Below are 12,620 nucleotides of genomic sequence, written 5' to 3' on the forward strand. Positions count from 1 at the left end.
CCGGCGCGGGCCCCTTGCCTGCTCCCGCCACGACCGATTCATCGTGTAAAACAGCGCCATCGCTACCTTCTTTGGATCCTCATTCACCATGGAACGCACCATCGTCAGCAACATCGTCCCCTACGTCAGCTATAAAGCCGGCCCTGTCATCCCCCGCGCTCTGTGGGCTCGGTGGCTGTGCTTCAGCGCAGGCCACTAATCCGCTCTATTTCGCCATGCAGGTGCACGGTTTCATCACCGGACTTCTTCTATTGCCCGCAATTCTGGCCTTTCCCCAAGCCACAGCCATCCCAGAAATCCAGCCCAGCACACCCGGCGCGGGCCCCTTGCCTGCTCCCGCCACGACCGATTCTTCGTGTAAAACAGCGCCATCGCTACCTTCTTTGGATCCTCATTCACCATGGAACGCACCATCGTCAGCAACATCGTCCCCTACGTCAGCTATAAAGCCGGCCCTGTCATCCCCCGCGCTCTGTGGGCTCGGTGGCTGTGCTTCAGCGCAGGCCACTAATCCGCTCTATTTCGCCATGCAGGTCAGTAGGACGTATCATTCTTTCGGGAAAAAATCCAGTAACTACTTCCTAATACAGCTACCGAGCCCATGGTGCTGCGCTACAATTGCTATTGAATGTGTTCATGTCATACGGTCTTTGTTGCTTTTGTCGGGTGATGTAGAAACTAACCCTGGCCCTCCCGGTATTGAAGACGTAATGTCTGAATTAGGAAAGCTAGCTTCTGGCCAGTCAAAACTTATTACCGAAGTACTAGACCTAAAAAGCAAGTTACTAACAACAGACAAAACCCTATCGGATTTAAGTAAACGCATGACTGACTTAGAAAGGCATTACAAAGCCATTTCAACACTACGAAGTGACCTTGATACCATAAGAATAGATGCCACCCAAATGGCAGGTCAGATCGCACGCCTTGCTACCCAGATGGATGATAACGAAAACAGGTCACGCCGTAATAATCTAATATTTTATAACATCTCCGATACTAACCCGAAAGAAACATTTGCAGAATCTGAAAAAATCGTCATCCGCCACTGCACTGAACACTTGAACTTCGTCATTGATCCCAACCAAATTGACCGTGCGCATCGCCTTGGACGCCATACAGAAGGCCGCGCTCGGCCACTTATAGTAAAATTTAATCATTTCAAAACTAAAGAGTCTCTACTTTCTAATGGCCCTAAATTTAAGGGAAGCAATTTCAGCGTCGGAGAAGATTTCTCTCAACCCATCAGAATTGCTCGTAAAAACCTTATTGCTTTCGCTAAATCGCAATCCACGTCCTATTCTCTCCGCTTCAAAACATTACATATAGGTACCAAACGATACGTGTTTGACCATTCCACAGAGTCTGTTAAGGAAATATCGTAGCAATTGCCCAGTCATCAACATGTGCCTTCCCATCCTCGGCCCGCCCAGCGATCAAACTTGTTCCTTTCCGCTATTTTCACTAACATACGGAGCTTCATGCCAAAACGTGACATTATTTCTAATCTGGTTTCGTCATCTTGCAGTAACCTTCTAATATTAACGGAAACATGGCTTACAGGAGACGTAACGGACAGCGAAGTGCTCGCTGAACTACCGAATTTTCAACTGTTCCGAAACGATCGCAAGGGCACGAGGGGGGGAGGGGTACTCGTCGCCGTAGACCAAAATATATCATGTACATCTGTTAACACTATGTCCGATCTTGAAATCCTATGGCTTAAATTCCATGCCGCACCCTATTCAATTTTACTTGGCGTTTGCTATAAGCCCCCTCATAGTACTCCAGACTTCTCTTTCAAACTGAATAACATCTTAAGTGAAATAACCACCAAACACCCCAACATGCATGTAATTCTATTTGGAGACTTTAATTTTCCTAATATCGATTGGTCAAGCCGGCCTGCACCAACGGCTACATCAAGGGAATCGAACGAGTTCCTTGAGGTATGCCTCAACTTTAACTTATCGCAAGTGCTCACAGAACCAACCCGTGTCACCAATAGCTGCCAAAATATTCTAGACCTTGTCTTAACAAGTAATCCTGAGAACGTGTCATCCATCGCGTATCTTCCCGAAATCAGTGACCATAAAGTCATTCATGTCGACTTCGTAATTAAACCCGTTTTCACCCCGACTGTTAAAAAGACTATTCGCTTGTATGAAAAGGGCAATTATGAAGCAATTAATCATGAACTAACGCAATTTTACCCCAGTTTTGCAAGTGCCTCTCCTTGTCATACCATGGGTGAAAATTGGCAAATTTTCAAAGAGAAACTAAACAATTTAGTTGCCAAATACATTCCCCAAATTAGCATTCATTCCAATTCAGCACAACCCTGGTTCAATAAAGCACTGAAGCGATTAGAAAACAAGAAAAAACGTCTCTTCCGAGCAGCTAAGTCCCGTAACACCCCTGACGCATGGAAAAAATACAAAGCCGCTGAAACTGCCTATCTGGAAGCCATACTTTATGCCAAACGCTCATTCTTTTATTCTGATGTGCCAAACATGCTTAAGAACGACCCAAAAAAATTCTGGCAAATCTTAAGCCCACACGACACGCGAACTATTACCTTATCAAATGAATCAAGTGATTCCCTAACCGACGCTGAATGCGCTCACTTGTTTAACACAACCTTTGCATCAGTGTTTACTCAAGAAACTGAAATGTCATTTTCTATTCATCATGCGAACTTTCAATGTACCATGCCACCTATTACATTTTTTTCCATCCGGCATTACATCCCGCATAGACAATATCAAACTTTCATCGGCAGCTGGTGTGGACGACATTACGTCTAAACTTCTAAAAAACACTAAACATATTTGTGCAGCATATCTCTGTCTTCTATTTACACAGTCAGTTTCAACAGGCGTGCTGCCTCCAGATTGGAAGCACGGAAAGGTCGTTCCAGTTCACAAATCGGGCAACAAACAGTCCCCATTAAATTATCGCCCCATCTCATTAACCAGTGTACCCTGCAAAATCCTTGAACATATCATCTACACACATATCATGGACTTCCTTGATGCCAACCATTTTTTTCATCCTGCGCAGCATGGCTTCAGGAAAGGTTTTTCCTGCGAAACACAACTAGCTATGTTCGTTCACGACCTGCATGTAAACCTTGACTCTAACTTCCAGACTGACGCCATCTTCCTAGATTTCGCCAAAGCTTTTGACAAAGTTCCTCATGAGCGTCTACTACTAAAACTTGCCGCATTACATCTGAATACCAATATCTTAGCATGGATTAAAGAATTCTTAAGTAACCGTTCACAATCAGTCTTTGTCAACAATCAAGCATCTAACTCTACCCCTGTAACCTCAGGCGTACCCCAAGGGTCAGTCCTTGGTCCACTACTATTTCTAATTTACATTAATGACCTACCAATGCATGTATCTTCTAACATCCGCATGTTTGCAGATGATTGTGTAATTTATCGTAAAATTAGCAGCGTTTCCGATAACACGTCCCTTCAAAACGACCTGCGAAGTGTACAGGAATGGTGTAACCTTTGGCTAATGGAACTAAACCCTAACAAATGTAAGACTGTCTCCTTCCACCGCCGCAGAAATCCACTTGTTTTCTCGTACCAAATTGCTGACGTCAACCTTGAATTAGTTCCTTCCTACAGATATCTCGGAGTAACCCTGTGTAGTGATTTAACCTGGGAAACGCACATTAGGAACAACATTTCATCTGCTAACAAAACACTCGGGTTTTTAAAACGCCACTTGCGCCACGCCCCCCAACATGTAAAATTACTAGCCTATCAGTCTCTCGTCAGGGCGAAATTAGAATATGCATCCCCCATTTGGAACCCTCATCAAGTATATCTCATCAATCAACTGGAATCGCTTCAAAATCGAGCTACAAGATTTATTCATTCTAAGTACTCCTACAACATCAGTATATCCGCACTAAAAACAGAATCTGGCTTATCATTGCTTGCATCTCGCCGCCGCATTGCTAGTCTTTGTCTTTTTCACAAGTTCTTTTACAGCTCACTTGGCAAAGCACCATACATTCTCCCCCCGGCACGCATATCCAGCCGCACCGGTCACCCACAACAAGTCGCGCGCCCACGTACACGCACGCACTGTCACTTTTTCGTCTTCTTTCTTTTTTCGTGCAGCAACTGACTGGAACGGCCTTTCCAACGACATCACAGTCATAACCTGTCCTAGCACATTTTTAAACACCGTAACAAATTATCTTACCCTGTAATAAAATATGGCCTTCAATTTTTTATGTATGTATGTACCCACCCCTTATGTAATACCCCTTCAATGGGGCCTTTAAGGAAATAAAATGAAATGAAAATGAAAAATTCAAATGCAGGTGTGGCAAGAGAACTTCCTTTTTTTACTTCGTCACCTGGTCAGTGGCATTGTGAATTTTGTTCTTATTTTTCTTTAGAATGCTGCGTACCCCGGCGGAAAATATATGCAGCGGTTAACCGCCGTCTAACAGACGTGAGACTTGGTACTCAACACTTCTGTGATCTATGTGCAGGCAGTACTTTAATAGGGCGTTTTTGAAGCACAACTTGACAATACCTGGCTGCACTAGCTTTCAATGATCTGATGAGTATGCAAGGATGGGTTTTTTTGCGTCTCAGCTTGTAAAACCAACGCAACTGTTTGCTAACAACTACAAGGGTGAGGTTCACGAACCTGAAAATTCAGCTAACGGGTTCATGGGTCGTTAAAAAGTGGCTTTAGGCGTTCATTAAAAATAGCACAAACAGCGGACGTTGAGACGGAAGGTAAACATGCGTTACAGCCTAATAAGACTAAGTGGTCGTGAACATACTGGAATACTCTTGCTATTCCTAGTCCTTCCAAACGAGAGCACACTTTACTTACCTAAAGGAGAAAAACAAGCCACTCAAACAAGGCGCGATGCTGAAAGCTCTGGAAAAACCTGTCTTTCTTGTGAAGGTTCAACCACGGCAACAGGCGAAAGTCGTGGAAACATAGAAGATAGAAGTCAAGAAGTTCTAAAATTTCCCTGAGGCAAACCTTAGACAGCTTCTTTACAGCTTAACAACAAATACGTTTAGCATGCTTCTGCGAGGACCATGCCAGTGTGCCTTCAGAAGTTGCTCTCCCAACTTGCAAGGTGAAATCGCACTCGCGCGCAAGCCAAGAGTGTGCCCAAAATATTCCTTCTTAACAGAAAGCGCGCCCCTGGCTTTCACAAATTGACAAAGCGCAACTAGAAATAAGTAAAGCTAGAATGGCTCGGTAGCTAACCCCGCTTTTTAAGAACAGCAGTGTTGGCCGCGGGGTTAGGCGCTTTTGGTTTGAGACATAGTGAATGCCCGTTAGCCTATGTGTTCCACAATGAAACGCCCAAGTTACAATGACAACTCGTACCTCCTGACCGTCAGTAAGCGGGGCTTTCTGATCGCAATTTCTGAACACTGTATCGCAATTTATTGTCTAAGAAGCAGGAATAACGATGAAGCGAATGGTCTCGTGTGCAGCGGAGCAGTTCATATCACTTGGTTGACTTTCTCTTCATGATGGCGTTTTCCCAGCCAATCACAAGTGGAAACCAACGTGCCAGTTTCCACTTTATCACAATGCTTCACTGACAACGTAAGTGTACTGAGCTAAGATTACACGCGTTATTTTTGAAATGATCGCTCATCTTATGTTGCTCTGCAAAATGCCGTAGTTCGCATACGTGAGTGTCTCGCCTGCTGACCAAGGCCACATATTTCGGTATGACAACTCAGTTTGGTCTATATACGAACGGTGCTTATGGGGATATGTCAAGAACGGGGCACCAGCGTCCTCGACATCGCTGTATCGCTGTCCGCACAACGCCACCTTAGTGGGGTTGGTTGCTTCAAGTTGTTGCGAAACACTTAACGGCCGCCTATGGAAGTTTTTACAATGTAGTGGAAGTATATTTTCTGGCCTAAATCGTGGTTTGTTTGCCCGAATGCAGCAGTCAGCATTCGCATTTACTTCATCAACTTCAACCGCATCGTACCAGCTCTAGGAAAGAAAACCAGCGCGTCTGACTGGAAAGAAAAATTATTAAATGTAACCCCACAATGCAGCCTTTGCTCATCAGAAATAACTAAAGAGAACAAACTGGAGTATGCCTAAGCTTGGCCTTTAAGAGTGGAACGCGATAGATTTCAAAAGATCCCTGACTGCTTGTCACGCTTCCCGGCAACCGCAGCTTACTTCCAGCTGTGCGCAGGCGAGCGCTATGACGTTGCAAGGAACTGAGCGAGCCGCGCCGCCCAGAAAAGGGGCTTGTGTTTGAGTTTGTGCGTAACGGAATTCTCTTTTCTGGTATACTCAAATTAAACTCTGACGCTATCATGTCTGTAGGTTGTGTTTAGGTAGTATTTTGCACTTTATCTCAGGTATTTTACTTTGCCGAGTTAAATTAGTTCAGTAATTTATCTGCGCCACGCGGGGAGCCTGCGTGGTTGCGGTTTTGAATGATTTTGAACTGACGTCCGACAACGACGTAGAGTTTTGTTGCGACATGACGTCCTTACCACTATCGCGTTTATACTGTGGGTCTAGCAGAGTTCTTTAGACAAGCCAGGTGGGTCCAGTTTTCACAACAGTGCGCCTCCAGTATCCGACCCGGCAAAAACCTCAGTAGCTTGAGCACTGCTCTAAACGCTGTTGAACGCCACAGTGCTGCAGGTAGCGCTGTTTGGACGCGCCCCCATTGCAACCAGCGTCGAGAAAGTAAGCTTATAGTTGAAATGTAAATAGAACACAAAAATAGAAAGCGATGAGCACGCCTGAAAGCCGTATAACGACGCAACTGCTGCTGCTGCTGCATTGGCAGCATGCTAGCACTGCCGCTAGATGCTTCCTCGTCGGTGCTCCAGTTACATCTCCACAGTGCCTCTAGACAGCGCGCGACGAGTCCGGGGTACGGCCATGGCTGCGAGCTAAGGAGGCTAGGCGCATGCCAGCTGTAGCCGACGACGACAAGCAAGGGCGTCGCGCGGCTCCAAACAAACTATTTTCGTGAAAAATTTCCGCATACTTACCGCATTAGCACCCTTATATATATATATATATATATATATATATATATATATATATATTGTAACCATGTATGCGGGCTTGATCTTCATCTTTACAGGGCACCATCAATCATCAGCTCGTGTTCGTTTTTGCATCGGCGCCATTTTTCCTTCTTCGAATAAACCATCGCCTCGACTGTGGTATTTCAAGTGGTGGAGGCGCTTTAAGATCCCTTCGACCTCAGTCCACTTCAAGATCTCTCCTGGAGCTACGTTCGGGACGCCGCTTACGCCAAGAGGCCGCCATGTCGCAAGACCAGACCGCAGCGTCCACCATCTCGTTTCAAGTGCCAGTTACCCCCACTCCCAGCCCAGCCAACAACCGGTATCGCGATCCTGAAATCTTCTATGGCTTGCCTGGTGCGGACGTTGAAGACTGGCTCGATAACTACGATCGTGTCAGCGAATACAACAACTGGAACGAGACATCGAGGTTAAAAAACGCACCATTTTACGTGTCTCAAGTAGCCAAGACATACTTCCGTGATTGGTCGTCTTTCGGAGAGCAGCTACGGCGGATTTTCGGCACACCCACGGTTGGTTCGGAAGTCGCGACAAAGAGGCTGTTTGAGCGCGTCCAGCAATATATGGCGAGTCGTATACCTCGTACATTGAGGACATCCTCGCGCTTTGCCGCCGTGTCGACAGTGCCATGCCAGAAACTGGCCGCGTGCGACACCTTCTTAAGGGTATAGGATCTACTGCCTTCAACGCACTAGGCGCTCAAAACCTTTCGACGGTGTCGGACGTCGTCTCCGTCTGTCAGCGCCTTGACGCCCTGCAATCAATCCGCTTGCAGCCGGGCTTTTCCGACAACCCCTTGGCAAACAGTATTGAGCTGCGGTCTATCATTCGAGCCATAATTCGCGAGGAATTGCAAGCGCATGGCTCCCCCCCTTGCAGCAGCGCTCACGTCCAACCTGCTTCTTCTGACCTGCGCGGCATTATTAAGGAGGAATTAGCCTCCCTGCAGAACGCCCACCATGCCAACGCTTCTCCTTGCCCACAACCAGCTTCTTACAGGTTGCTGTAATGCCAGCCGCGCCGTCTCCAATCACACTACCTGCGCTGTTCACGATCACATGGCACCTTTAGTCGCCCTATCTCCGAACCCGCCTTACTACTCTGCCTGGCGTTCGTCGAGGCCTGTCTGCTATTACTGCGGCTTTCGAGGACATATCTGCCGGTTTTGCCGACGCCGCCAGCAAGACGAACGTCGTGGTTACGCTGCCTTTGACCGTGATTAGCCACCTCCTCGCGTCTACCGCACTTATGACGATACTCTTCCCGTTCGCCGATCTCCATCCCCGGCCGACTTCTCCAATACCACACACAACACACGTGCCTCGAGACGCCGCTCCCGATCACCGCTCCGACGTTCTGTTTCGCGACTTCTACCTGTCTCCCAATTACATGTCCCCAAAGACCGGAAAACTAAGCAGTGCAGTTTTTGGAGGGAAAACTGCATCGCCGCGAAGTGCTCCAAGTCCTCCTGAACGCCCTTTGAACATGTTATTAGTGTCTTTGGGGGGTGTGCGTTTGTTAGCTCTGATTGACACGGGAGCTACTACATCTTATGTGGACGGACCTGTGCTCTCGTCTGCAGAAAGTAAAGACGCCTTATATTGGACCCTGATTCGGGCTAATGGATGAATCATTCGACTATCAGCCCAATGTACAGCACGCGTCTTCATTGATGGTATCCGTCATCACATGAAGTTCGCAATTTTATTCCCGTGCGAGCATGAACTAATTTTACGTTGGAACTTTCTCTCGTCAGCGTCCGCTTTAATCTCTTGCCGTCAACGTGTAGTCCATATGACCGAGACAGTTTATTGCAGCGGGAGTGCCGATGAGCCACGACTGCGTTTTTCTCACTGCTGCCGATTCTGTACTGCCTCCCGGCCCCAAGCAAATTATAAGTCGCTCTTCTACGGACATCACCAATGGCGATGTGTGCCTCACTCCTTACGGCCGCTGTCTTGCCCGTGGGATTGTCTGCGCTTCCTGCCTGGTGCTGTTCGAAAAAAGCTCTGCATTAATCATCGCGTTAAACGCGACCACTGAGACAATCCTCCTACCTCAAGGCTCCGCAGTGACCTGTTATGTGGATACCCAACCAGTCTCCCTGCTTCATCTTGCCGCCTCGCAAGCTCTTCCTCAACAGGGCAAATCTGCTTCAGCTTCCCTTGCTTCCGTGAGAAGTCCTGACCTTACTGCTACTCCGAGTGAAGCGTTGCTAAAATTGCTCACGAAGCATCAGGCCTCCCTTGATATGGATACTTCGTCACTCGGACAGACTTGTGTGGCCTTCCATCGTATCGACACCGCAGGCCAGACTATTGTAAGCCATCGTCCCTATCGAGTCTCCTTGGCCGAACACAATATCATCGAGGAGAACGTCGCCGATATGCGGTAAAGAAACAGCATACGTCCCTCCGCCAGTTCTTGGTCATCACCCGTCGTTTTAGTACAGAAGAAGGATGGAGCGGTACGATTTTGTGTTGACTACCGTGCGCTAAACAAGATCACCCGTAAGGGTGTATATCCGATGCCCCGTATCGATGACGCCCTTGATTCTTTGCAAGGCGCGCAATACTTTTCCAGCCTTGATCTTCGCTCCGGATATTGGAAAATCCCAATGCACGCAGCGGACAAAGAAAAGACCGCCTTTTCTACTACGGATGGTCTTTACGAGTTTAACGTAATGCCTTTTGGTCTATGCAATGCTCCCGCCACATTTAAAAGAATGATCGACATTGTTCTTCGCGGCCTCAAGTAGAAAACTTGTCTCTGTTATCTCGACGAAATCGTCGTGTTCTCCTCGACATTCACTGACCATCTGCAATGCTTAAATGAAGTGCTCACATGGCTTTCTAATGCCGGACTGCTACTAAACACGAGGGATTGCCGTTTCGCTAGCACAACGAATAAAGTCCTGGGTCATCTCGTTAGCAAAGACAGCATCCAGCCCAATCCGGACAAAATTTCCGCAGTGCTCAACTTTCCGCGCCCCCTTCGTGCAAAAGAACTGTGCAGCTTCATTGGACTCGCCTCATCCTTTCGACGTTTTATCCGGAACTTCGCCGGCATTGCCTCGCCCCTCCACAAGCTTCTTGCTAGTTCAAGTTCCTTCGATTGGAACGATCAGTGTGAAGCCGCGTTCCAAGAGCTCAAGCGTGTACTAACGACACCCCCCCCCCCCCTGTTCTTTGTCATTTTGATGACAAGGCGCTCACATTACCGCATACTGACGCTAGTGCTCAAGGAATTGGTGCCGTACTGCTGCAGCGCAACCACGAATTTTTCGAAAAGGTCGTTGCATATGTAAGCCGCGTTCTCACTTTCACGTAAGTGAAGTACTCGATAACCGAACATGAGTGTTTGGCTGTTGTCTGGTCCATTCAGAAATTTCATTGATATCTCCACGGTCGACATTTCACGGTTGTGACCGACCACCATGCCCTATGTTGGTTGTCGACAATCAAGAACTTGTCTGGACGCTTTGGCCGCTGGATACTCCGATTACAACTATATAATTTCGATGTCATATACAAGTCCGGAAGGAAGCACCAAGATGCCGATGCTCTTTCACGATGCCCATTACCACCATTATCGGAGCACATAACATCTCCTAGTCAAATTGCCTGCACGGAGGACGCATCGTCTATTACACCGATTTCTTCCTTGACTCCATCAAATCGCCCTTCAGTGCTTTCCACTCACCAGCGCGCCGATTCTTATTGCAATAGTATCATAAAGCGCCTTACCGGTGTTTCATCTCCACCCAATGCCAGGCTACGGAAACAGCTCAAACTGTTCAAGTTCGAAGACGACGTGCTCTACCGGTACATTTTTCACCAGGATCGATGGGTTCCCGTTCTACCGCGCTCTCTTCGCGCTGCAGTTCTGCAGACCTCACATGATCACCCTAAGTCAGGCCACTTAGGCTACCACAAGACACACGAGCGCATACGCAGCCGATTCTTTTGGCCAGGTCATTCCACGTGCACAGCAAGATATGTTGCATTGTGCACGCTTTGCCAACACCGTAAGCGACCTACTACTGCTCCGGGCGGGACGCTACAACCACTTCCTTGTCCAGCACAACCCTTCTCTGTCGTTCGCATTGACCTTTGCGGGCCACTCCCACTTACCCCAGACGGCAACAGATGGATCATCACTGCTGTTGACCACTTTACCCGGTGCGCTTAAACAGCCTCAATACATTTAGGAGCTGCCTCAGAAGTAGCAGCCTTCTTCTTGCAGCCTACCTACTTACGTCACGGGGCGCCTCACCTTCTTTTGAGCGACCGAGGCAAGGCATTTCTTTCAAGCACTCTTAATCACGCTCTGCAAGCGTCCAACACCGTGCACAACACAACGTCTAGCTACCACCCTCAAACCAATGGCCTAACAGCGCGATTTCATCGCACGCTGTGCGACATGCGATCCATGTATATTAAACCTGAGCATCGTATTGGGATGCGATTCTCCCATTTGTAACATTTGCATACAACACGTCTGTTCAACAGACCACTGGATACTCTCCGTTTTTCTTAGTATACGGCCGCCACCTAACCTCATCACTCGACGTTCCTTTCTTCTCTGGCCCCGTCATCGCTTCACCATTCATTTGCGACCAGTTTCTGTTTCGTCTTGCCCAATGTCGTCGCCGCGCCCGTATGAACACAAGCCAGCCAAGACGATCGCAAAAATCGGTACGATGCCTCTCACAGCGTCGTTTCCTACCACCCTGGTGATAATGTGCTCCTAAGGACACCTCCACGAACACCCACTTTATGTAAGAAGCTTGAGTCTCGATATATTGGCCCCTACAAAGTCATAGAGCAGACCTCGCCGGTGAAGTATCGCGTTACACCTGTTGATGCCCCAACTGACCGACGCTGACGAGGAACAGAGATCGTGCACGTTTCCCGCCTGAAGCCCTTTCATGTCCGCTCCACTGTCTAATGTGCGGCCAGGCTGGCCGCTACCATCCACGGGGGAAATTAGTGTAAGCATTTATGCGGACTTCGTCTTCATCTGTACAAAGTCATCATCAATCATCGGCGCGTGTTCTTTTTGCATCGGCGTCATTTTTCCTTCTTGGAATAAAGCGTCGTCTCGACCGTGGTATTCGAATATATATATATATATTGGTGTATTGAACTGGCAGTTTGTGAACGTAATGGCCACATGCCAAATGCATTGCTTCCAAATGCCGGAAATACGTGGCCTCCAAGATCGGGCGGCTCAGAACGTAGCATCAGGGTTGAACTTCGGGGCAATGAAGTATATATAGCATACAACCGAAGCCCCTGTAAGTAATACACTGTCTTAATAGAGACAACACGGTTTAAAAGTTAGTTTTATATAAGTGACTGCTTAATCTATTGAAACTCTGCATTCTTATCCTTCATATTGACACGTTACCCGCCGTGGGTGCTCGGTGGCTATGGTCTTGCTCTGCTGAGCACGAGGTCGCGGGATCGAAACCCGGCCACAGCGGCCTCATTTCGATAGGGGCGAAAT

At 47.7% G+C, this 12,620-nt stretch overlaps 1 protein-coding gene across 1 annotated transcript; it reads left to right on the plus strand.

Moving 5' to 3' along the window:
- Positions 1 to 430: 430 nt before the first annotated feature.
- Positions 431 to 1,385, plus strand: LOC142584145 (uncharacterized). The gene has a single exon (XM_075694316.1). It carries the CDS (start codon positions 528 to 530, stop codon positions 1,383 to 1,385), a length of 858 nt encoding a protein of 285 aa, XP_075550431.1. The 5' UTR covers positions 431 to 527.
- The last annotated feature ends 11,235 nt before the right edge of the window (positions 1,386 to 12,620 follow it).

The sequence above is a fragment of the Dermacentor variabilis genome, chromosome 6, assembly GCF_050947875.1.
Source record: "Dermacentor variabilis isolate Ectoservices chromosome 6, ASM5094787v1, whole genome shotgun sequence".
Lineage (NCBI taxonomy): Eukaryota > Metazoa > Arthropoda > Arachnida > Ixodida > Ixodidae > Dermacentor > Dermacentor variabilis.

What these genes read in the sequence shown, in the direction of transcription:
- LOC142584145 (XM_075694316.1), top strand. Translation starts at nt 528, where the DNA reads ATGCAGGTCAGTAGGACGTATCATTCTTTCGGGAAAAAATCCAGTAAC.